This window comes from Calidris pugnax, unplaced genomic scaffold, assembly GCF_001431845.1.
Source record: "Calidris pugnax isolate Ruff unplaced genomic scaffold, ASM143184v1 scaffold211, whole genome shotgun sequence".
Classification (NCBI taxonomy): Eukaryota; Metazoa; Chordata; class Aves; order Charadriiformes; family Scolopacidae; genus Calidris; species Calidris pugnax.
Genome location: NW_015091083.1, coordinates 6,948,206 through 6,969,514, shown reverse-complemented (window position 1 = coordinate 6,969,514; position 21,309 = coordinate 6,948,206). Strand labels below are relative to the sequence as shown.

General features: G+C 39.3%; 1 protein-coding gene across 3 annotated transcripts in view; it reads right to left on the bottom strand.

The window, feature by feature from the left end:
- Positions 1 to 7,326: 7,326 nt before the first annotated feature.
- Positions 7,327 to 21,309, bottom strand: part of WDR25 (WD repeat domain 25) — a 71,138-nt gene continuing 57,155 nt past the window's right edge. For all 3 annotated transcript variants that reach the window (XM_014957616.1, XM_014957618.1, XM_014957617.1), the window contains exons 5-7: positions 11,896 to 12,066; positions 8,569 to 8,709; positions 7,327 to 8,188 (exon numbers count right to left, since the gene is read on the bottom strand). In XM_014957616.1, coding sequence (XP_014813102.1) covers positions 7,967 to 8,188; positions 8,569 to 8,709; positions 11,896 to 12,066 — 534 coding nt within the window. In that variant the 3' untranslated portion in view covers positions 7,327 to 7,966. The remainder of the gene's footprint in view (positions 8,189 to 8,568; positions 8,710 to 11,895; positions 12,067 to 21,309) is intronic.

Sequence of the window (21,309 nt, the reverse complement as noted above, 5' to 3'; positions counted from 1 at the left end):
GTTGCCACCTTGCAAGATCATCTCAGGTTCAGAAATAATTAATGCAAAACTAATGGGAATTTCTTAAAATAGAGAAGTTTGGTGGAAAGTTAGATAGGCTTCCTAACTTGAATAAAAATGCCTCTGTCAGATCTCAGTGCAGATTGTGAAGAATATGATTTCTCTCAAAGGTCTCCCTTGACAGACACCTAAGTAAAAGGCAGTTTAAAACACATTGCAAAAGGTCAATATCCTCATTTCTTTTTTTTTTTTTTTTTAGGACTGCAGTCCCCGAGGGAACGTTTCAGCATCCTTTAAAATATATGGAAAATGGGAAAGTGCAGAAAAGGGGGAGGGAAGGAAGTCAGCTCAGGGCTGTTACCCGTTCCTGCGGCAAGGTAACGTGAACAGAAAAGCAATCCCTCCAGTGCCACAGCCCAGACCCACCAAACAGTCACGCTGGAGCAGGAATTAAGAGTTTTCATCGGATGGAACACCATTTCCAAAGGCCACTTTGCATTTCAAGTATTTGTATGAGCACATCCAAATTTGAACATGGGGTTTTGATATTAAAGACCTGTAAATATTGGCCAAAGTGCAAGCATTTAAGTCAAGGATTCTGTTTTGACCGGCTTCTGGCTAAATTTTTATTTCGTAAAAAGGGATGCTTGTTCCATTATTGCAGTGGTATTTAGTTCCTTTGGACCAAAGAGAGCACACAATTTAATATAAGCAATTGTAAAAGTAAAAGGAGAAATTGCCGATTCCCTCAGAGGAACCTTGTCAGACTTCTCACTTGCAAACCTCCCTCTCTGAAGGGCATTCAAAACGCACCAAATAGCAAAAACCTCTAAAGGTGCATAATTAATGTTGTAGTTCAGCTAGTATGTTGAAAAACAAGGAAAACATTCTATACATCATTAATAAAAATATTATTAAAAATTGCACTAGTACTGACTACAGGTCCAAATGTAAATTATATCAGATGCTGGAATCCCTAAAGCATTGTCTTTATTTTAATAATGATACAATGTCTCTACTGCCTTCTCTGTAACGCTCTCAAAATGCCAATTACCCAAGGAAGTACACAGCTCCTCGGGTGAATTTTGCAATTCAACTGCCATTGAAGCAGCCGTGACCAGACTGCGATAGCAGTGCCAGAGTTTATTAATTGAAAACTAAACTGCTGCAGAGTTGTCCTGCAAGCACAGCCACAAACTCAGGGCAAATTTATGCTGTTTTTTATAAATAGCTGCAGTACGGGCCAAAGAAAAGCTCTGGGCTCTGGCTGCAAGGAAGACCAATGGAGAGGGCCCCAAAGATGATCAGAGGGCTGGAGCACCTCTCCTATGTAGACAGGCTGAGAGAGTTGGGGTTATAGCCCCTTCCAGTACTTCAAGGGGGTCTTCAGGAGAGAGGGGGAGGGAGTGGAGCAATAGGATGAGGAGAAACAGTTTTAAACTGAAAGAGGGTAGATTTAGATTAGATATTAGGAAGAAATTTTTTGCCTTGAAGGTGGTGAGACACTGGAACAGGTTGCCCAGAGAAGTTGTGGATGCTCCATCCCTGGAGGGGTTCAAGGTCAGGCTGGATGGGGCTTTGGGCAACCTGGTCTGGTGGGAGGTGTCCCTGCCCATGGCAGGGAGGGTGGAACTTGATGATCTTTAAGGTCCCTTCCAAACTGAACAATTCTGTGATTAGCCAGAGACTATCACCAGTCTGTTGCAGCTCCACAGCTCTGGCAGGGTGACAGCATAAGCTTGTCTCTCTGAAAAGGATCGTGGAGTTACTCCTGGCTGTAGCAGCTTGAGCCTTTGACAAGGAGAGAGGCTCTGCTGGAGCTGTGGTTACTCCAGCAGCCTGCTCCTGGGAGGCAGCTCTCAGCCGACACATCCTTTCGCAGCATCACAAACTTCTGCTTGTGCAGCCCCAGCCTGCTCAGCCTCCTCAAACTGCCACCCTCTGGGCCAAGGGCACAACAGGTCCTTTGCTAGCAGAGACCACTGCTAAGTGTCTTCCCAGAACGAGATCCTCTGGCTTGTTTTATTCATGGAATATTTGTCTTCGCTTTCACTGCTGGACTCGCTCCTTTCCTGGATACAGCCGTGCTGTGCACGCATCTGCCAACAGCGCTGAGCTCTTCACGTCTCCTTCTCATGTCCTGTGATTAGCTGCATCCATTCTTCTCTGCTCTCATCTTGCCTTTCTCTTCTTATCTTCTCTTATGCTGTTTTTCACCTGGCATTGCCCTTCATCCTCCAAGCACAGTCTCCCGTTTCCTTCTAATCTCCTCCTATTCACAAGGCTTTACAGATCGTGCTGCTTATTGCGAGCTGCCACCCTTTCCTCCCGCTCCAGGGGTGCATCTCTGAGGACAGTTGAGCACAAGCTCAATAGAAGAATATAAGCACTACGTACAAGTGTTGCAGAATTGAGTCTTGGACTAGAGGATTTTAGGGGCTTGGTATTAGTCTTTGGTTTACGATCTGTGACATACAAATGGAGCCCGATTAAAAAAAATAAATAAAAAAGAGGAATTTCTGTATAAATTCAGATCTGTGCATACTATGCACGCTGTGGACAGTATGCAATGGCTCAGAGGTCTTTTTACATTAGGGTGTGATTCACCTGAGCACTCACCAGCAGCCACTTAATTTCTGAGGCATTAAAAATTAGGAAAGAACCCAAAGCCAAGAGAGCTTGAGATTAGTAACGGTGAATTTAAGAGAGATGCTACCTCCTTTGTACTAGTAGAAGGAACCCCATGTATTTTTCCCCTCACCATTATTACATTCTCCTAGGATTTTTACTTTTTTTATAAACCTCTCATGTTTGATGTTTGAGAAAAGTAAAGATCTGTAGATGAGCGTTTTGGTATGATTAAGATTTTATTTCACTGCTTTTGCCCAGATTCAGAGGCCACATATCTGGTCAAAATATCTCTTTTAGGTTGTAACAACAACAACAAAAACATTAGTCCGTGTCATGTCTACAGTTCACAGATTGCATGTTTCCTATTAATGGCATAATGAACATTTTCATTTTTGTACTAAAAGCACTACATGAGTTGAAATGGTTACTGTGCTTCAAGTAATTGCTTGTATTAAAACAAATAGCAAAGATGTGCAAATGAACCATCCAGATTGGCTGGGTCTAATGGATCTTTACTTATAAGAAATTCTATTTGGAAACAAGAAGGGCTTGCCTTATCAAGGATAAACAAAGCAAGGAAAAGCAAGAAATCAGAATAACTCATTTGCTTCATAAAGTATGATGTTCTTTACCTAATATTCAACTTAAATAATTTTCTACGCACTGTGAGGTAGAAGGGTTCTGGAATTGACTTCTATCATTTAATAGGATGGTATCAAAGAGGTAATTATGCAGAAAAAACATGAAAAACAGCATAGTTCATGGGTGAAGATATATCTAAATGATATTCTGAGGCAATGCTTTGCTGCTTGCTTATAAGAGAGTGGTAACAAACTGAACAGAAGGAAATTGCTTTCTCAAGGTAACCAGGTCTGTATGAGGGATGGTACCAGTTGTAAAATAAATTGCTTTTCTAAGGACAAACAATTTGTTAGTATAAATCTTACTCGGGACTAGTAACATTACATGAGTTTAGTGGCCCTGCTGATGGAAACGGGAGACAAATGGATCCAGCTGAAGCTGTCTGGACTGTAACTTCGGGCATTTTCAACCTTGGCGAACTTCTCCAAAGAGTTCCTGCACAAGTTTTAAGGTTGATTTTAAGTGGCAATTATCCAGAATGGAGAAAATGTAGCAAGAATTACATTTGGATGAAGCATCATCATTTTTGTGCAGTACAAAGGAACTTTCTGCCAGGCTTCTAAATAAGCTCGTGTAGAAGGATATCTAAGGTCTGGAAAAGGGAGATGAATAAGCTCATTGGGAGCTCTACTCCCATGTAGAGACCCACCATTCCCGTTATAGACCAGGCTGTTGTGTCCCAACTCAGAGCTGTTCCGCACACGTGGCAGAATTCAACAAGCTCTGGGCAGGGGCCAGCTTGTCTCCCTCCCACTGGAGACCAAGTTCTTTTCCATTCATAAATTAATTTAATTTCCTGCATTTCCACTCTTTGAAGTGTGAAAACATCAGACGTACGACCACTCTGCACAGAGAGGTGAGTCATGAAGAGATAGGTGAGAGATTTATCAAAGAGAGGGGAAAATGCCAAAGACTCTTTGAAACTCCTGAGGCTACATTTACGTTAGCAAGTAGCAAGGCACAAGAGTAAAACTGTAGAGTTTGTCTCACTTACGAAAATGCAGCATTTTGGGGGCAGAGGATACTCTGAATTATCTCCAGTCTAGCCCCACCAGCTGGGACATGTTAAATATGGATTTGGAGGACCTTCTCATTTAGGTTCATTTGAAAGAAATGCAGTTTGTGCACTCTGTGAACCAAAGTATTGTAAGTGGCAATAACTGGGAGATTTCTATTGTTACTGTTATTTTTTTCCCCCAAAAGTGCATTTCTGACAAACTAAAACACCAATGTAGGTGCCTTGTAGGAAAGGCTCAAATAGAAAGGATCTGCAAGACAGTAAAGCAGTAATCAAAGCAAGAAGGAGAAACAGACAGAAGAGAAGCTAAGAAAAAGAGAATCTCCGAAAGTAATAACCCTCATTAAAACTGGAAAACAGAGAAAGGCAAGAACAGAGTGCAAAATGCTCTGGGATTTCTGGATACCTTTCTAATGACAGCTGGGATGAAAGCCTGAAAGCCACAAGTCAGAGCACAGCAAAATGAAATTTATTGAAGGGAAGATGAATGTAGTGCAAGCATATAGGGTACTACACTTTTAAATGCAGAAGAAAAGGTGCCGAAACAAGGACAGAAAAATTGAAAATTAAATGGTGAGGATGCAAGCAGTGGCTAGAAGGAGCTGGGATTAAGAGAACAAGATGAAGGTTAGCTGAAGCAAGCAGAGCAAATATTTTCAGCTGAATGCAGTCCAAACCCATATATCAGGAAAATTTCAGACCCCAAGATATTTTGATCTTCCTGGTTTGTTCTGTTCTGCCATAGTGCTGTACCTTTACATTTGCCTGTCCCCTAGAGTCATCCCATTGTAATGCCATACCTTATTTTTCTGATTAGGCCTATAGTTGAAATACAGAGTGACTCATCAACAGTATTTCAGCTGAGTGAACACAATGATTCTAATAACTATCTGCTAATTAGCAGGTTTTTGAGATAAAGACAGTTGAATAGCTTGCATCCTCTGACACCCCAAATTAATAACGCTCCAGTAGCAAATAATAAAGTCGTAGAGATTGGCATTATTACTTTTTGGTACAGTACAAAATAGATTAAAATGAATCTGGCTTGTTTATCTACGCAGCCTAGACCATTTCAAAATGTTGAAGATCTCTGCCTTGGCTGTAATATCCAATGCCCTAGAGAGCTCTATATAAAGCTAGAAGAACTGCTCCTAAAGCAAGATTCAAACATTTCTAGATGACAACTTTATGAATAAAATTAATTAACTAACAATTCATTACATTCTAAAACCTTCATCTGACCATAATAATTCTTGTTTGCAGCCCAAACAGTATTCGGTAATTGCAGAATGATGGAGCTATGTGGATATTTTTTGATTACAGTTCATTACATAAGATTACAAGGAAGAATTTGTCTTTGAATCATAATGAAAACTTAATTGACACCACTATGTTAAAATATTTCCAATGATTAAGTTTCAGTCTGTGTCTTAATCAGTTTTATATTAGAAAGAGATTTTAACAAGATAATGCTGTGAACATAATTTCATTGCATTATAAAACCTTTGGCTGGATCTCGTAAGTAATTAAAACTCCAGCCATCTTAGAAATCTGACACAAATTCAATTCCAAATTTAATATTCTTTAAGATTATACAGTGTCAAGTTTCTTTTATTTTTCTTTACTACCTGTAACAAAATTTAAGCTTCCCCTCTCCCCAAATAGTCTAAAATTTATGCTTCCAAGATGATTTCAGAGGGATAAATGTCCGACACCAGAATTATGCCTCAGGACATAAGTTAAACTTAAGCAACAACATGGGTAATATTACAAAATGCAATTGCTTTTCTACACAATATGTGCAACAATTCCCAAAGACTGCTCTCTGTCACTCTATCCAGAGATGCTCCCAGCTGAGGCTGAATGTGCCAAGAGCTCACTCAGATACAGAGCAGTCATCAATTAGGCTGGAGCCTCATCCAATAAAGCATTTCTACCATGAGCTCACATTTGTTTCAGAGGCCTTTCTCAATACTGTATTTAATAAAAGACAGATAATCTCTTGTGGAGGTAACAGGATGCATTGCATACTTACAGTGCTGCCCATCCTTCATATAGACATTACTGGCTGCCAGCAGTTTTAAAGTGTCAATAGCACATTTTCACAGAATCATCTAGGTTGGAACTAAAATACCTGGAGAGAAGGACACAGATCCACTCTCTTAGAAAATGCCAGGCTGTTGTGATTCAACCTGCCCAACGATGGGCAACTACTACCTTACTTTCAGCTGAACTCCCTCTGTCATTTATGAAGATCTCACAGCTTGAATTAGGACTCATCAAATCACTGCACTCGTTGACATTGAAAGGGTCCACCTGGCTTGAGAAATCAAGAGAAGTACAAAATCCAGGCTCTCATCAAACAGCTAATTGCTGAACAAGAAAGAAAGAAATTAAGAATGGTCTGTGGGAACAAAAAAAAAAATGTTACTCACACTATATTGCACGGTTCACAAGTTAATGCCCTGTGTTAAAACCTGCTATAACTGTTGATAAGATGATTAAAACCACTCAGCCACAATATCTTGGTCCTAACTTCAAACAATATAACCATGGATCCATATCTTGGTACATATTTTTTTCAACAATACGTATATGTATACATGCACACACACACACGTATAAAATGCGTGGTTTACAGAACCAAGCAATACAAGTGTAGAGAATGCAAATTTAAAATACATTTACAAACAATGTACACATATGTAAATACACAGTTACAGGCTAATGAATTTTCTGTTTGCTGGAGAATAGCCCAGCTCCTGTCTGAGTGTCAAAGAACATCCCCTGTGTTGCGTGATGACAATTTTCTGTGTGTAAGTGACACCAAGAGGTACGGAGAAATGCAGGTGTTGGCAATAAATTAGGGCAGTATATTCATTGTTTCCTCTCCCAAATATCAATTCCATTACAGTCTTGAGTACCACCTTGTCGAGAATAACGGAAGTGAAACAGTGAAATACAGACACCATATAATAAAAAGAAAATTTATTTTTTTCATTAAAAATATTTACACATACTTTTGCTTTGTTTATGTACATAAGTCATAAATGTAAGTTTAAAGCCCAAGTTTAAGTGTTGGGATTTAAAGAACACAAACTTATTGACTTAAATATTAGCTTCAAGTTATCTGGCACACCTTTCCCTGGCACTCTCAGAAAGCATTTTGCAGTAAGCTCAGCTTGGAATAGCCACCCATTTCCAAAAGCAGCTGTCCCGCCTGCCCTGCCACCTTCCCCCTTCTTGTGTGTGGAAGCTGTTTTGCCTAGAACTACACATTGATTGTCTAAGTCTTCAGTGACCAGGTAAGGGAGCTAAACTAGTGAAAACCTGGTTTAAGAAAGCTGCAGTGAAAAGCCGCTTCAAATGAGCGATAATTTTCTTCAAGTTTAGCTACTCAAACCAGGGTGGGGTTAGATAAGCACCAGAAGATTGACACAAAAGGGCAGAAATTTGTCACTGGGGCTGGTGGAGAGAGTAAGAACCACTTCTTTGCTCAGCTGCTAATCACAAGACCATCTTAACTGCATTACGAAAGCATAAACTTAGATGTGTAAGACAAAAGTCTCTCCTGCTCACAACACATCACAACAAAATTTCGCATTGCATACCATGGTTTATTCCCTGTGCCTTTGACAGACTTACAGGAGACACCCTGAAAAGTAGCTCTGCTTGTTATTGCCAGATCTTGATTTCTCCAGCCCAATCACATGTCGCGAGGAGCGATGGCAAGACTGGGTGAAATATTGCACTCACACAAGCTTCTTTATGTGCAGACAAAGTGCGAATAATCCTAGCAGTATGATAGTTGTAGAAAAACACTTTGCCATCTGAACTTCCCGTCACCAAAAGTGTTCCATCTGGAGAAAATTCACAGCCCACTGCAAATCCTTCCACCTGTGAAAACCAATAACAGTGTAACTCCTGATGCTGATTAGAAAAGTTCATTGTGATATACTGAAAATGAATATGGTATGCCAAAAAAAAAGCATCTTTAAATAAATATACACCAAGGACTTCTCCAGGTGTTTATTTAGACACAGCTATAACACAACCTTATTTAATCAAGCTATTAAGTATTCATAAGTCTTCTAATAACTATTTTCTTCAGAGTGCATATGATTTAAAATAGACTGGCACACAGGAAAGCAAATGAAGCCAATTAATATCTATCACTGATTTATAATCAAACACTATTACATATTAAAAAGCACAGGTATTTTGCGATCTGTCTTCCTTCTAGATTTGGATACTAGCTTCCCAGTGAAAGAGAATACCTTATGTCCTTCGTATCTTTTCTTTTTGTTGATTCGGTAAGGTCGCTGGCCAGAAAACAAAGCCATGTAGTTCCCATTCGTCTGAGCAACAAACACAGACTCTTTCGGGTGCAGGGTCAGGCTTGGACAAGTGTAACGCTCCTGAAAATAATTTTAAAGAAAAATAATGTGATTCATCTGAAAAAATCTTTTTAACCTGAAATTTGAAAGACCATAAAAGGCAAAGTATACAGAAGTCATCTCCATAGTATACATTACATAAAGATACTTAACTTATTACAATCTACTGAAAGTCCTACACCCGAGACAGATATCAAATCAAATCTCTACCCTGATTTTCTAGATATTGACCAAAATCTCACTCTGAACATAATTATACTGCAGAAAGGTAACTCCAAACTGATGGTACTCAATCATCCTCTTCCTGCCCAAGAGAAACTGAAGTTTGAATATGAAAGTGAATCCTTTTCTCCTGTATCCCTTCCTCCAAAGCCATACTGTGCCTCCCATGCTACTTTGTACAGTCATCAAATCCTCCATCTTCTCGGCTCTGGCCACACTGACAGGAATAGAAATCATCCCATTTAAACAGACATCTTTCACTGCTCCACTCGTATATAAAAAAAAAAAAAAAAAAAAAATGCTCCTGTATCCCTTCCTCCAAAGGCATACTGTGCCTCCCATGCTACTTTGTACAGTCATCAAATCCTCCATCTTCTCGGCTCTGGCCACACTGACAGGAATAGAAATCATCCCATTTAAACAGACATCTTTCACTGCTCCACTCGTATATAAAAAAAAAAAAAAAAGAAAAGAAAAAGAAAAAAGAAAAATTAATCATTATTAGCTAACTATGTCAGAAGTTACTTACGACAGTGATTTGCCATGTAGACTGCTGCTGGCTGTAAAGTCATAAGTCTCTGCAAAAATTAACACTTGGCTTTACACTAGTGTTCCTATTTAAGACTGAATTAAGATTCCTTTCAAAACTCAGCATGGTGAGAGCACCAGAAATCAACTGTGCTCACGTTTCCACCAGGTCCAAATGTATTCTACGTTCAGCCTAATCCAAAGACACAGTGCTGAAGTTTGATGCCAGGAATACAAGTTAAGAGAGCTTTGGCTGTAGGATGTGTCTGCACATGAAGGACACCAGGCTGACCATGACCACTGGACACCATTGTGGCAGTATTGTGTTCAGTTTTGGGCCCCTCACTACAAGAAAGACATCAAGGTTCTGGAGAGTGTCCAGAGAAGGGCAGTGAAGCTGATGAGGGGTCTGGAGAACAAGTCTTATGAGGAGCAGCTGGGGGAACTGAGGTTGTTTAGTCTGGAGACAGGGAGGCTGAGGGGAGACCCAGTCTTATGAGGAGCAGCTGGGGGAACTGAGATTGTTTAGTCTGTTTAGTTCTCTACAACTCCCTGAAAGGAGGTTGTAGTAAGGTGAGGGTCCCACGTTTCCACCAGGTCCAAATGTATTCTACGTTCAGCCTAATCCAAAGACACAGTGCTGAAGTTTGATGCCAGGAATACAAGTTAAGAGAGCTTTGGCTGTAGGATGTGTCTGCACATGAAGGACACCAGGCTGACCATGACCACTGGACACCATTGTGGCAGTATTGTGTTCAGTTTTGGGCCCCTCACTACAAGAAAGACATCAAGGTTCTGGAGAGTGTCCAGAGAAGGGCAGTGAAGCTGATGAGGGGTCTGGAGAACAAGTCTTATGAGGAGCAGCTGGGGGAACTGAGGTTGTTTAGTCTGGAGACAGGGAGGCTGAGGGGAGACCCTCTCGTTCTCTACAACTCCCTGAAAGGAGGTTGTAGTAAGGTGAGGGTCAGTCTCTTCTTGCAAGTAACAGGCGATAGAACAAGAGGAAACGGCCTCAAATTGCATCAGGGAAGGTTTAGATTGGATATTAGGAAAAATTTCTTCACTGAAAGGATTGTCAAGCATTGGAGCAGGAAGGGGTTGAGTCACCATCCCTGGAGGTATTTAATAGACACATAGATGTGGTGCTTAGTGACATGGTGTAACAGTAACTTGGCAGTGCCAGGTTAATGGCTGGACTTAATGATGTTAAAGGCTCTTCCAACCAGAACGATTCTATGATTCTATGATTTGTTAATGCAGACAAGCAGTAGACAAGATCCTGTGGGGATCTGATCTGTTTGGAGAGCTCAGGGGTTCTTTCTCGCCTTGAAGGGTTCAGAGGTGAAATTCAGAAAAGCGAAGCAGAGTTTCCAAAATGACCACCTAGTTTTGTTTATTCACAGTGCAGAAAAGGGAGAAAACGGTTCGTTTCAGAGATGCTGTAAGTCATCAGATGGTAGGCTGTGGGGGGATTTTTGTTTGTTCATTTGTTTTAGTCATCAGATGGTAGGCTGTGGGGGGATTTTTGTTTGTTTGTTTAGCAGGGGATAAGGAGAAAAAAATTGGTTGGTTGTTTTTCACTCCTTGATACTGAACCTGACTGGTGTGTACTTTATTCACATCTTTTTTTTCCTTTTTTTTTTTTCCTTTTTTTTTCCTGTTGCCTATCCAAGATGTTGACAGATCCAATATTGGGCAAAGACATAACTGTGGAAATTGAACATGAAACAATCCCACGAGATCATCAGCCTCATGTCCTTGTCAGTAGGGAACTGTTCATTTCAACCAAAAAGCACCTATATACAATCCAATCATATCACATTACACAGGATATTAGACTTGGGTTTTCAAAAAAGGCCTAGGGAGTTGGAATTATCTATTAACTTTCTTGGTAATCTCCTTTGAAGCTGTCAGCCTTTCTAGACAATTTAGTCCATTAAATGTCTTGCCTGGATAGATTACTGAGAGAAATACTGCACCTGAACTGATAAAAGTAAATTTTGCCTCTGTGATTATGCTGAACTAGATATCCATATGCATGTAGCAGGTTGCTATTACTATGCGAATATTAAACTCAATTTGTGAGTAGCCCTCATTAAAGCTGATGAAAAAGTGTGGGAAAGGAGATGTGGCACTATAGCAACTACTGCCATGCACCACTGGCAAGCTAGAATGGCATTGCAATGGCCTTACCTAAATATAGCTCAGATGTCAGTGAATGAGCACTGAAATGTAAATATTTTTAACACAAGGAGACCTGACAGTCTTCAAGGTCATTTTTAAGAATAAGTGTTTTGAAAATATAAAATATAAAAATAAAGCAAGCCCTCAACTTACATTCAGAACATTTTATACACCACACAACGATCTCGCAGAAAATCAAAAGCTTTTTTTCATGATGTTGACAAGTATGAAATACTAAATCATAATCCAAAGAATACTAATTGTTAATCTTACATGGAAAATCTGATTGGAGATTTTGGCAGCACTTTGGAAGTCCCATGCAATAATGGTACGATCAGCTGAGTCCCGGCTCACTGCGTCTGTGCTTGTAAGAAATTCTCTTCCTTCAGGGAGAAAAAGTATATCCAATGTCTGTTGTACTGCAGCTTTGTACACTCTTAACACCTAGTGGATAAAAAAGGTTATTTTTTGAGGGATTATAACATGATAACTTATGTTTTCTCTCTTTGTACTAATAACTATCATCTCCAACAAAGTATATACTATTTTAAAATGTGAAAAAGTAACTAATTTTTAAATGTTGAAGTACTAGTGTACTTGTTAATATATGTAAAGAGTGCACACACAGGAAAACTAAATGCGATAAAAGAAAGTATCAGTTTGTACAATTTATGTATTATATTTACATATACATAAGATTCTGTTATAAATTCCCAAGGAACTAGCATTAGAACCAAAAAGAGCTTTAGACACCACAGTGTTTTGGACCTGGGTCTACACATACTCCCTTGTATTTTATGAACTCGGAGCACTCTGAGGATCAGTCTGAGGATCTGTCCCTTCCTCCTTCTAGGAAACTTCATGAGTGTACGGTTTTGGTATTTTTGCCCTTAAAAGCTTTGGGGGACCTGGGTCTACACAGACTCCCTTGTATTTTATGAACTCGGAGCACTCTGAGGATCAGTCTGAGGATCTGTCCCTTCCTCCTTCTAGGAAACTTCAGGAGTGTACAGTTTTGGTATTTTTGCTATAGCTATAGAGCCAGGGAAAGTAATTAGGTCAGTGAGTATTTGGGACTTACAGGTATGAAAAGCACATGGCAGGAAGTGAATATTCTTGTTGGTAATTCTGGACTTGTTTATAAATCACTGTTTACGACTGGGGATGAGTAAAATTGATGATTCAAGACTCTCACGGTCCCATGCTGCTGCATGTCACTGCCTAACTTGCAATGGGTGAGACCCCAGTGTCAGGACCATACAGGAAGGGAGCAAAGCTTGTATGTTCAGTCAGAAACTGCCTGTGAGGCCAACATGGATGTGCTCAGCAGAAGGGTGTTTCCCCTGCAGAAGATATCTTGGTCCCATGAAGGACTCGGTCTGACACTCTCTCCTGAAAAAAGAAACCCAGGCAGAGTTTACTCTTCTAAAGGGCTGCCAGGGAGCGAGGGATGGAGTTCCATCCAGTTCAGCATTATAAGGACACAGCCAGGATCCTGCCTTTGTCTACAGGGGATTCAATCCTATGCTTCCCACCTCATCTTCCTACTGACTGTCGTGGCAAGAGGCAGTCTCTGCTGCTTCTGCTGAAGCAGAGGCTTTTTCTGCCACTCTGCCGAAAATGCAGGGCAGCAGGGAAAGTCATTAGTACTTCAAAGCACATCTGGGCTCACGAGTAAATAATGTGTCTCATCCACTAGTTCCCATCATGTAATTAATGCATATGAATAATCTCAACAGAAGCTTGTGATGTAAAAGGAAATACCAAAGTTCCCAAATCTCCTTCCCAAATCAAAACCACAAGAGTTCCCAAATCTGGATCCTTATTCAGGACTTATACCAAAGTGGGTTGGATTCCTGCAGAGATAAGTCCTCAGCCACAGGATTCTGAATATTTTAACAGCCTGTGAGTTGGATCTTAAAAAGTAGGAGAGATTTTGAATTATTCTAAGGAATACATGAATAATATGAATTTCCTTTTTTTCCACCTTTCTTCATGAAATTCTGCATCTATGTTGTCTACTTTGAATTTTGTGAATCAATACCTTTGCTTTCTTTTTCTCTGATTTGCCTCCAGTGAAGAGAAACTTCAAGGCAAGTGGCCAGATCAAAGCAATCCATCTCTCTGAATATGGTGATCCTTAAAACTAGGACACTGGAAGACTCCTGGTTATTAATATCTAAATCTCTCTCTCCAAGATAGCTGAAACATAGCAGCCTGCACTTCCAAATGAGTGTTCAGAGGTTAGTCCTTCTTCTAACCTCACTTGAAATACCAGCTGAGCAGAGAGAGGGCTTGAAGTATTATACTGAACCAGTTCCCAACTTTGTGAGGCATTTCAGCGCCTGTCTAACACCCTTCACGCAGCACATGGCTGCAGAGATCAGGGCTAGAGCTCTGACAGGTACTGTAAGCACACAGCTGTTTTTTAAAAAAAATAATTTTCCTGGATTATACTTCTGTTTTATACTTAACCAATGAAAGAAAAATCACTTCAAATATCAAAGACAACATGCGAACTTCTTGATTTCTCGCTTCAAGCTCAAAAATCTATGGCTGTTTGGAAATGATCAGAACTAGCTGATCCTGCTCTAGGGTAGAGATACACTAGACAATCTCCTGAGGTCCCTTCCAGCTCTGCCTTCTTGTGATCTCCGTGTGTAGAAGGGTGGCAGCAGCAGCTGCTCCAACTGATTTTCACAGGCTCTGTGAAACGTAGGGTTTAGAAACGCGATGTTCTCATTCAGTGAAGAATCTCGGTCCTGCAAGCACCCTACACACCCTGTAATAACATCAACAAGATGTAAACCTGCAGACTCAAAAAACCCGGCATGCTTTTCAGCAATCCGCCTGCATTTTTAAGGCAGTGAATATACGGATGTGTTGCTTGCTCTAGTCAGATTTTTCAGCCTAGGAATCTGCATAATATACAAAGCGATTAAACTTTGTAAAGCCAAAAGTGATATTTGCATATTTATAGCCTCTGCTTTGTCTATGGAGAAATCACCATGCATAGCTATTTCTTCACAGAGTTATAAAAAGAAGCCCATAGTTCATTAGTAAAGTAGAAAATTAAGCTATTCTGTACAAAAAAAACCCCACAACCCAAAACCAACCCTAAAAAAACCCCACAATATATACCCAACTCATAATAGCTGCCTGGAATGAGAAATGGAAAAGCATACAGAAACCTGACAGCTGTAGGAACTGCAGGAGAACTGAAATAAAGGTAAATTGAGAGGAGGGGACACAAAAGGCTCTACCACCCCAACAGACTGAAAGAGGCAGCTCCTTCGCAGCAGGCACCTTCACAGAAGTGACAAGTCCCAATCGGAGCGTCGGGAAGATCAGAGAGTGGAGAAGCACAAATGTGTAGAAACAGGGACAGAGAGGCAGAAATAAAGGCCAACTGCTGCCAGGAAAGGAAGAAGAACAATATAGAGCAATGAAAGGTAATAAATTCCCAAATGGTAATTTAAGGTAGTGATTCTTTAATATTTTCTTATTTGAAAGATGAAACAAACCCAAATATACTCAGCTTCTAAAAAACCCTTGTGAAATGCACATAGTTACGTATCCATACATACAGTCTGTCCAGCACTGTTAAGGGGATAGGCTTGAGGTTTGTGACTTTTTTTTCTTAACACATTTTTGGAGCAAGTCTTCTCTCAGTAATGGAAAAAGAAGGGACTGTGAAGTCGGTAATGGGAACATACTGTTAATTTTGCTGAATTCATCGGGCTCTTACATAAACTGTCACTGTCAATTTGAACCTTTTTTATGGCTAATCATTAAATATATTTGCTTGTCTGTTATTTAATAGGATATCTAACCAAATTACCTGTGTATCTTAGCTCTGCAACAGAAAAATAAAAATTAGTACAAAAGACCATCTTTGTCTATATGTTTGATACATACCTTAGAAAAACTATGCTATTTAATCTTCAAACCACATAGTAAGAACTGACTCAGAGAACAATGAATTAACACTTTGAATAGCAGTTGGGAACTTGATATACGTAGTATTTAAATTCCCCCATAAAGATAGCTTTCAAAAATAACTAATTGCAACACCCCTGCTCAGAAAAGTACTCATAATTAAACCTGCTTTGTTCTACCTTAGACAATTAATTCCTGACATGCCCGAGGAATTTGCTTAGGGAAAGCACCAGTTTCCCTACCCTGCTGGCTTTAGTGTGTTAATAACAGCTTTTGCTCTTTTTCTATTTGCAGATTTATCACCCTTAAGCATTTGGAAAACCACAGTCCACTTCTTTAATCTAAGCATTTTCTGGACATAAAAGAAATAATTTCAAAGGAAGGTGTAATAGTTTCTGGTGTCAACACAATCCAACATAATAATAAAGCTTCTTCACTAAGGCAGGAGTTCATGGCTGCAGGCATTCGACAAGAAAGGTAATTTAGGCAAATTAAATCAGTTTCAAACAGATTCTTTTGGTTCTGGTGATTTGAAAGCATGCTATGATGCTGAATTCAAGGCATATCTTTCAGACGGATGTTCTATTGCCCTTCTCTGCATAAAGCACACGGACTGCCTGGTATTTAGTTTGTCAAGAAAGCTCAAAGCCTCCACACAAGCAATACAGAAGCTGCTGCCCTGTGCTGGTCACCTGCAGCCTGTGTGCACTGCACTTTCCTAAATTCTCCTCAAACTTTATGCAAGTGATGAGAGAGGAACATTGTTTTATAGTCATTGTCCTGAGCATCAGGAGATAAAGCCTCAAAACAACTCTATTAAGACCACAGGCACTCTGGGTGGTCATGGAAAAAAACTCTTGATGAGTCAGTGCCTCAGTTGCCAACCTGTAAAATGGCCAGCTTTTTAATTTTACTGCTTGTCCTATGTTTTTAGATTGTGTGCTTTGGTATGGAACTGCTCCTTCCTACTGGCATGTTGGGTAATTAATGCAATGGGGGACCGATTTGAGTTTCCTCTCTGAAACAGTGCTACACCTATACTAGTCATAAAAAGTGCATTTCAACTTCAAAGAAAGCTTCTTTTGCATAAAATACAAGCATTTTTATCTACTGCAGTGCAAGCCATTTGTGCTGATCTATTCTATAGGGTAAGGTGTTGAGGCAGATGACACCTATTTGCTTTTTAGCTACATGTTCACAACAAAGCCACAACCACACGACAAATCCAATCTATGTCTCTGATCTCCAACTGAAAGCTCTAATGGCAGTTTTAATCAAAACACACGAGAACATCATAGGGAAGAAGATCAAGCATGCTACAATTTGATGTTCTTTCAAAGTATTTTAATGAGTAATGTATTTCTCTTTATGTTATTGAAAAAAAAATATTTTGGTTTTCTATTTAAGTTTTTCCTGTTTGTAACTGCTCTGTTTTCAGACATAACTCAAGATTATCAAGAGGTCCTGAGAATAATTAAAGAAAAGGGAGATTGATTAAAATGAATAAGCAGTTGAGCTGAATCCAGTGTGGACTGATAAAACTTTAGGTATGAACAATGTACACTGGTTTTGGTAAAATCACTTTCTGATCGCTTGAGAAGAATCTTGTGATGGAAATCTTTGACTATTTATCAGGAAGGAAAAAAACACATTTTCCCATCAGATATCCTGTTTAAAATTATCTCCCCATCTGAAATAGGATAAGCAGAGAAACCTGGATACAGGAAACAAACAAGGAACATCAAGATACAGAATGGCTTTTCTATGAGAAGCAATAATATAGGACTTTTCAGTCCAGAAATGAGACTACTAAGGGAATTTGAGAGCATTGGATATAAAGTCCAAACGGCATGGAGAACATGAATGGTTTCTTCCATTATAAGAATTTAGATTCCAAACCAGCAAAAGGGAGCTTCAAAATACACAGAGAGAGATGCTTCTTCTTACAAGGCATATTTAAGTTGATTAATTCCTTACTACAGGATGTTGCAGGTGTTTAGAAAAAAAATTTAATCAAGAACAACCAATTCCACAGCATGAAAACCCAAAGAGCGCCACGAAAGACAAAGATGCTAGCTGTGGTGGAGGAAGTCCTCAAACTGTAAGTCAGAAAGGCCTGAGTAACCATTTCTGGGAATGGTGATAAAAAGGTTTGCTGTGCTTTCATACTCTTGTTTTTTTAAATGCATACTGGTCGCTGCTGGGGGTGTAAAATTTGTCTAGAAATGGTTTGAAAACAGAACTGCTGTTACCCAACAGCTTCTCACTCGAATACTCTCACAGCAGAAGGAGGCATGGGGTTTTTTCCTGGCCAATTTCAGTCTCTCCAGGAGCAGTTACTCCTGGAGATATTATATGCAGAGACAGGTCTATGATTCTCACCTGTGATACCACCATGTGAGGTTTCCAAATAAACACAGCAGGACGGCTCACATATGTGTTGTGACCACATAAAAAGTGCCTTCACGCTCAGAAAGGAAACCTGAATATTAACATTTAAAAACAAATGACATTATGCAAGTACAAATGTACCCTCACCATATCTCTTTGACACTTTTGTCCATAGATTCAGAAAGGATTTTTCCTACAGTGCAAGAAGAATAACTTTAGTGTTCCAAAGCGCTGAATAAATCATCTTATTTTAATTACATTGTTCTTCCTAATACCACCAGTACATGACAATGTATTGGCTGTTTCTATAGAAACCAGAAGTGCAAGTAGCTTCACCAATTTCAGCACCCTTTTTTCGCATTTATATGCTATCCAGAGGCAAATTCATTAGGTCTCCTAAATACATGCTACTTAAAATGACTGCATCTCGTCTGAAAGAAATTGCAATAGAATGTTTCCAAGGAAACAAATGCATTGCACTTGCACTCTAAATTTATTAATTTTTTTAACTGTGCTTTAATGGCTTAGGCCTATTTCTTTATAAACTCAAGTATGGAGAAATAGCTCAACAACATAAAGAGCATCTCTTTCATTTTTTTCTTTTTAAGCATAAAGCTTAAATGATAGTTGCAATTTTTTACCTAAACAGTGTTCATTCCAGAATAATACACCAAGATATGAAAAAAAACAACCCTGATGTTACTCTGCCTTGGCCTCAGTTAATAATAAAAATTCTCTAGTGCATTTCTAGACTAATTTTGAAAGCTAAAAATAACTGGTTCTACCATTTTTCTAGCGAATTTGCTCAATAGCTTATAATACCTCAATTTCAAAAATGGGACTTATTTGTAAATCTTAAAATTTAAATTTTCCTTAATTTTTTCCATAACTCCAACAGACTGACTTTGTATTCAACTTTTTTGAAATCTTCCTTATGTCTTGACAACATTTTATTAAGCCCAAAAGGTTGGACTTGTGCATTCATTTGTATTCAACTCAATTTTGAAGTCATTGCAATCTTTCCTGCATGATATTCTATTCTATTTTATTATTATTATTGATTGTGTTAGCACACTATTTTCTGTAACAAACTTTCTTCAAAAATAAAATATTTAATGTTGTCTCTGTTTGGAGCCATTCCTGATGCACTTCACTAAATTGCTCCCAGTTGGTTTCCATTTTTGAGATCTCCCCTTTAGTTAGTTTTCTCATTTCACAATACCTGCTGCTAGTTTCTTTAATTGCTCTACCAAAGTCTAACAAAGAAATCATAGAATCACATAATCATAGAATGGTTTATGTTGAAAGGGACCTTAAAGATCGTCTAGTTCCAACCCCCCTGCCCTGGGCAGGGACACCTCCCACCAGACCAGGTTGCTCAAAGCCCCATCCAGCCTGGCCTTGAACCCCTCCAGGGATGGGGCATCCACAGCTTCTCTGGGCAACCTGTTCCAGTGTCTCATCACCCTCACAGTAAAGAATTTCTTCCTAATATCTAATCTAAGTCTCCCCTCTTTCAGTTTAAAACCATTACCCCTCATCCTATCACTACACTCCCCGATAAAGAGTCCCTCCCCATCTTTCCTGTGGGCCCCCTTTCGGTACTGGAAGGGGCTATAAGGTCTCCCCGGAGCCTTCCCTTCTCCAGGCTGAACAACCTCATAGAGTGTCAATCATAGAATGACCTCAAGCAAGTTTCACACTATCTACCTTTGCTTCACTCTTCTAACTATTTTTAAAAATTATTATTTCACTTATATCTTCAACTCATCTTTCCTTCAAACTCTGTTCTGTGGCTGTGTCAGGTCGTGCTGCTGGGTCTCCACTGCTTGATGCCCTTCCTCTCTTTAACATAAGTAGTGGATTTGCATTTATGGAGGTCTAAGAACTTCAAGTATTGCTTAGAGATCAGAGCCACAGCCCTGCCACCTTCCACTTATTCCCTCTCCAGATTACTGCGTGCTGCTTCGTCAGGACTTGCTGTTCTGACAGCTGTAGCAGAGAGCTCTTGGCGAAGCTCCAGCGGGCCTCGGTGGTTTGTGAGACAGAACACATGAACATCAACAGAAAGGAGATCAAAAACAGCTGAATAAATTATTCCTCTGTTCTTAGCAGAGTCCAAAAGATATTAGAGATTCCCCTACCTTTTGAGTTCCCTGCATTTCTGTACGCACATGATAAAGAAACGGTTCCTGAATGCTTACAAAATGTTAAGAGTTTCATCAACCAAAGCAGAATGTAAATAAAAGGTAAAATATGCAAACCTCAAAAATAATTATATGGATACATTTAGAAAATTTAAATGAATACATTGAGATGCAAGCTCTTGAGTGCTGTATGTCCTTTCAGCAGAGTTATTAGCATCTGCTAACTCCAGTACTGGTAACTGCTTTGCACTATGCAAACCTTGCTGACACCTGTAAATAAATCTTTTCAATTCAGCCTGAGAATTCACTTATGATATAAGGAACTTTAGCTCCTTTAAAAGTATTATCAGGACAAGACAGTTACACCTGTAGTCTTGCTTTGATATTGCAAATGTAGAAGCTTAGAAATCCATATTAAAAAGAAAAATAAATTAGCCATAGCCATATTTTCTTTTGGAACACAATAAAGGCTTCATTGCTGAGCTAAAGGATACAAGTCTCAATCCTTTGTTCTCTGTGGTATTTCAAGGAATATTAAAATTTCAGGTAGAATAAGTGGTTGGAACATATATTATCCGCTGTCTGAAAGCTAATGTAGATCAGCCAAAACAGAGAGTGACTGTGTAATTCAACTGAATGTTTGAATAAATTCTTCCACAGCTCAGAGAAAGGAAGTACTTCTAAAATACATAACTACTTTAAGGTCTGAGCATTATTGCACAATTCTTTTTACAGACCTTTTTACAAGGCTTTTCTAGGTTCAGCTCTGAGGTCCATGGATCCCATGGGAGCTGTTCAATATGATGCTCTCTCCTCAGTCAACATTGCAGAGATCTCTTTTTTTAAACATAGCAGCTCACTTCCAAGGTTTCTGGTCTTTTCATAAAGTCTTTATAAACATTCTCCAAATGTTTCATAAATTTAATCAGTTATACCACAATATAAGATCTCCAGAATAATCTCTTCACCGGAGAGACAAAACTGGGTTTAACACACACAGAAAGAAATACCACTATAATAAATCTCTACATGCTATTCAACTGCCTCTTATTCTTTTTTTTTTTTTTCCAGGCTTTGATTACTTGTCTCTGTAATTTTGAGATGCCTGTATCCTTTACATTTCACTGAGCAGTTAACAAGCTGTTCCATCCATTCATTTCTCTGAAGTATATTGCTTAGCTTTATCTTGAAGATTTTAACTCCCATATTG